This window comes from Plasmodium malariae (genome assembly GCF_900090045.1).
Source record: "Plasmodium malariae genome assembly, chromosome: 7".
Taxonomy (NCBI): domain Eukaryota; phylum Apicomplexa; class Aconoidasida; order Haemosporida; family Plasmodiidae; genus Plasmodium; species Plasmodium malariae.
In genome coordinates this window covers 1,972,922-1,978,921 of record NC_041781.1, presented here as the reverse complement: position 1 = coordinate 1,978,921, position 6,000 = coordinate 1,972,922, and the positions used below count along the sequence as shown (strand labels likewise).

At 18.2% G+C, this 6,000-nt stretch overlaps 1 protein-coding gene across 1 annotated transcript; it reads right to left on the bottom strand.

The window, feature by feature from the left end:
• Nucleotides 1-3,048: 3,048 nt before the first annotated feature.
• PmUG01_07050400 (fam-l protein) lies at nucleotides 3,049-4,006 on the bottom strand (the record flags this gene model as incomplete). Its single annotated transcript, XM_029004254.1, has 2 exons — nucleotides 3,049-3,792; nucleotides 3,920-4,006. 2 exons carry the CDS (start codon nucleotides 4,004-4,006, stop codon nucleotides 3,049-3,051), a joined length of 831 nt encoding a protein of 276 aa, XP_028860961.1.
• Nucleotides 4,007-6,000: the final 1,994 nt, after the last annotated feature.

Genomic DNA, 6,000 nt, shown 5'->3' with positions numbered 1-6,000 from the left:
CAATAAATCAATGTGGTACTTATTTTTATTTTTCTCATTTTCATATCCTTTAAGTCATTTTTGCATTGTCTTTTCAAATATTGCTTCGCTTTTCCATTCTCTTCTTTTCCTGCGTGACAGTCTTTCCCATTTAATAAGTTGCCTTGATAGATGTAAATGTAATCTACAAAAAGAAAGCTTTTTGTTAAGGATGATCATATTTATATTGGTTACATATAGATAATCTTAATTCAAGCAATACAAATTTTTTTTATTTGTTAAAATTTCTGCATGCACATTTTTTTAATACTTAAAGATATTACAAAAAATAGTTCACTAATAAAAGAAAATATAATAACCTTTACAATTATAATTATATATACCTAAACAATTATTATAGCAGGTATAAGTTATGTTCTCAACTCAGCGACTTTGTCCAAACGGAAAAATTATAATTCTACTTTTCCTTATTTTTAAAAATTCTGACGCCAAATAATTCCATTAAAATTTAATAATTTTTTATATTATTATTTTAACTTTTCAGAAATTAATTTTAAAGAAAAAAAAAAAAGAAAAGCACATGAGGGAAAGGAGATAACAAAAAAGATACGTAAGGAAAATTTAGAGCGTACATATACATAATTGAAGAAATTTAAAAAAAGATAAAACATATAAAACAGAACATATATATGTTAACTTTTGAGAATAATATAAGGAAATTAAAAACTTAACAAAGTAAAAATTCAAAAAAAGACTTTTTCTTATTTTTAGAAGGACGAATGATAAAACTTCAATGGCTTTCTTAAAACTGTACGCATTATAAATTTTTTATTATCTATACATCTGGATTCTTTTATCGTTGAAGAATTTTACGTTATATTTTTAACTTCATGTAAATTATATAAATACAAGTAAATGAAAAATAAATGGCATTAAAGAAAAATATTAAATACATAATTAATAAATCTTATTAATTGCAGAAATATATTTATTATCATAATCTTTTTATATAATATATAGTTCTTCTGATAAAATTAGAATTTATGTCTTATATTAAAGGATCCTTTTATAATATATATTTCGTTTCTACCTTATAGGAATGTTCTTTATTTAATTTATCCTTTTTTTTCTGTTATTTACATATAATATATTCATTCTTAATTATTAATTTTTAATCGACTATTAAAAAGAATATATGATAAGAAATTTTTAGTTAATTTCTTTTCAAAAAATATGACGTAATTTCATAAAATGTTAAAAAAAAAAACAAAACATATTAGAGTGAAATAATTATTTTACATACATATATATATTATATATACAGAAGAAAATATTTTAATAAAATACAGTAATACATAATGTTAAAAATAAAAACACTATAAATATTTTTTTTTTTTACTAAAATTATTATTATAGTCTTTTTGTTTTCTCCACTGAGCATAGTTAGTATATATAATTCTCATATTTTCTCTCTAGTATGTTTTTTCAAAGAATAAAATATAACATGCTATTTAATGACAAAAAAATAGTTTTTAATTACAGCTATATGTGACAATTAAAACTCATATTATCATTATATTAATATTTTCATTTGATACTATTAAAAAAATCTTATTATGCCAATTTTTCTAATGAAAATTATTAGTAAAACTGTGATATTCTAAATAATATATATTACGCTTATTCAATTAAATCGTGAACAAATAAATTAGTAATTTATTAATTGAATTAATTAAAACTTATGTAACCCTCCACCCAAAAAAAAGCCTAATATACCCCTGAATTATTTAAAAATATATAATATATTTTTTTTTTTTAATTTCATTTTATTTAAAATATGAACCTTATAATTACAAATAAATGATTAATTGTCAATATTAAACATGTATATTTATATACGTTTAAAATTATATTAGCACATTACATCATACACTTATGTACAGGAAAATTAGGAAATATATAAAAAAAAACATATCTACATATTATTATGAATTACAGAAAAAATGTTTTTTCTTTCATTACAATTAATTATAATAAAACAATTTATAGACATATATACATAAATATAATTTTATTACTTAAAAAAAAAAAATAGAAAAGATTTTGTGTGTATTATCTATTAACATTTGTTTATATTTAATTTATTTAATCAATATTTTATTAAAGTAATAAATATAAAATATGTACATTTTATTTATTTATAAATTTTTATTTATAATATATATATAATTATACATTTCAAAAAGTAATTAACATCACAATGAAGTTTAATATTAAATAATTCTAAGATGTCTTTTTAATTATAAAGACATAAAATCCGTAAGATAGTAAATGAATATAAATTATATGTATTTAATAAGGAAATATTCTTAATATATGTTTATAATTTCAAATTTATATCATGTAAAAAAATACTAAAAGGACATTATAATAGTATTAACAATAATTATATCTTATACGATACTTTTCATAAAGCAAATTTTGTATTATATATATTAAGTTTCCTATTTAGTACAAATAATATATTTATACATATTAACACAACAATGTATATTCTCTTTATTTCATTAAATATAAAACCCTATATATTATCACTAATTTAAAACTAATTATATATTTTCTTAGTAACCTGAAAAAATAATCATTTTAGACTAGAACATGTTATAAAACGGAAAAAAAGACTTCTTAGATAAAATATAAATTAATACAAGATTTCAAGAAATTTATATTAATTGTTCTATTATAAACTATTATTAATGTACAGATATATTATTCTCATAAGAAACTATTTAAATAAATATTACGTAAACATTTAGACAAATATATTTAATTGAGCTGCTATAATACTTTATAATACAAAAAGAAACATAAAAAAATCTTCAAATTCACTTAAAAGTCTAGAACGTATTTTACTGTAGTATATAAAGAAGTTCAAATATATGCAGAAATATCTGTAAACATTAAGTATTTAGATTTATGTTTAATAATTTCATGACTAAAAGTTATCACTAAAGCTACCTTATATGAAAGACGTTATTACAAGAAGATGCATACAACTTATTATTCGTTTTACCTATTCCTAAACTTAAATTTTTCAAATTTTTTAACTTTATTATGGTAGTAAATAATCCCCGATATAAGAGTAACACCTAATATGATGAAAGGTATAATATATATTATTATACCAAAAAAATGTGTAATAATAGTAGATTTCGTGGTTCTTCCATAAGTAATTTTGCACAATTCCCTTATGGGTTTAAATAATGAAGATTCATTAAAACCCTTCATCCAATTAGTTAAAGAATTACTTCTCAAAAATTGAAAAAGTCCATTTATAAGTCCACATTTAAAAAATAGATCTAATATTAGAGATATTGATAATAATGAAAATAATAATAAAGGTAGAGAAAGTCGTAATCCATATTTCTTAAATATTATTCTTTCGTACAACTTATTTCTAATTATCCTGTTGTTTTTAAGAAAATTCTGGTAATCCAGTTCTTTAAATATTTTTCGTTCCAAATGGGAATATTTATTTGTTGCAAAAATACAACATTTATTTTTCTTACCATGTCTATGAATTCTCAAATTATTTAATGAACTTTTATTTGATGATTTCTTTCTTTCTTCGTGCCTTTTTTCATTACTACATATATGATTTCCTTCGTTCTCTCCATTATATGGTATAACTTCTTGTAAGCCCAAAATACGTGAATCATGATTCTGCTTATATTTTAATAGTAATTGATAAATTCTTGTATCTAATTTTCTAACATTACTGTGATTTTCGTCCAAATATTTTTTAAGCACATTCTAAAAAAACAAAGTAAATATTTGTCATTTAAAGTATAAATAATATTTTAGAAAAAAAAAATTATAAATAAAAGTAAAGCAAGAAAAAAACGAATAAGGCAAATATTCTACGATAATATCATAATACCAGATTACTGGCATAGTTGCTTCTCCATGTTGAAAGGATAAATGCTGCAATTTTTATTAAGAACAATAGTTTTGTTTTTTTCTTCATTATATGGATGCTTTATATTGTAATACATTAAAGAAAAAATAAATAATATTATAATATTCTTCTAAAGATAAACCATAATATATTTATTTTATTAATTTTCTTTTTAATTATTTTTTATTTTTCCATAAAAAGATAATAAAATATATATAACAATAATGCCATTTACAAAATGAACAAAGAAAAATAACCAAAAAATTATGTTATAGAATTTTTATCTTAATGTTACTTTTAACAAAATAATTTTCATTAAAATAAAATAATTATGATTCGTTCGCTTATATTGAAAACATATAAGTTAAATATTTAGTATAACATTTAATTAATTTCTTTATTTATCTTAAAAAAAAAATAATAATAATAAAAAATAAGATTTTTTAATATTTTCATATATTGTGTTTATATAGAATATTAGACGTATAGAACGTAGGTAATATATTATTCTTTATATTAAGGGGATAATAACTAATTTTAGCGATACTTCTTTATTAATAATTTTAACTTTTTTAAACATAATTAGAAAATATATATTATTACTGTTAAAAAATATTAAATATAATGAAAAATAAAGAAACTAATATTACTTATATCATTATATGATGTATTAATTATATCACTTTCTCTCCCTTAATATCTATAATACATTTAATATGTAAAATGTATATCATTCTATTAAATCTATAAAAAAAACATATATCTCAAAAGCAAAAAAATTATAATTGTTTTTTCTGTGTTATAATATTTGAATGTTAATTATCCAAACTTTATTCTTATCATTTGTAAATGAAATGTTTTTAAATACTTCGACTTCTCTTCTAATTTTCTTTTAATTAAAAATATGCATTTAAAAGAAAGCTTAATATAACATAATACAATAAAATAAAAAAAAATAATAATAATTAATCTAGTATTAAATTAATTATTATCAGAATAAAACTGTTTCAATAATTTGCTTCTCTATCCATTCAATAATGAAAAATCATAAATTTTCTTCTTATTTTACTACATCATAAATTTTCTATAAATTTTTATAAAATAAATTAAATCAAAAATGAAGAAATTATAATAATAAATCAATAAGTAAATGTATTATTTATACTATTCGTAAATAATTAAAATACTTATTAAAATCCTATATAATATACCTTCTATTAGATATATTTAACTAATATATTATTATTATTTCTTACCAATCTAGTGTACCTTAACAAAAAAACTTTTATATACATATTTATATTATTTTCACAAAAGAATATACTATAATAAAATATTTTAACTTTTGGAGTTAAGACTATAAATACTTATATGTATATAATAATGGCTTATTCAAGTTCTGCTTCTAAATGTATATGATCTCCCATATGGAAGTAATAAAAATAATTTAATGCATAAACTGTATGTATTTATAGTTATTTATGATAATATTAGTTAAATTACGTTATTTACTCATATAAAATATTATCTTTTTAAATATGTTTTTATAGTTGTATTGTATGCTCTCTGATTATAACATGTAATATAGTTCTACATACTATTTATTATATATTGAATACATTTTTTTTAAATATGATAATTTTATTTTTTAATTTTAAATTTTTAGAATCATTAATTTTTTAGCTTATTAAATATTCGTAATCCAACTTGTTTTTCATTGCAATTAAAATTTTTTGAAAAGAATCAAGTCTTTTCAATTTATATAATTATGCTCCAATAACGATCTATATATTTCCTGTTAACAATATGTGTTTACGTCATTTATAAATAACAATATAATTCATATATTTATTTTCACATTTCATAAAGTAACTGCCACTTAAATTAATTTTATATATTTTAAAGCATGCAAAACCATAATATATATTAGAAAAAAGGCAGATAATAATATGATATTTGTTTTTTATGAATTATTCCAAGTGTTTTAATTATCTATAAATTAAACGATTTATTTATAATTTTTTATATATCAATTTTATTGATTTATATTCTTATACTTAAAC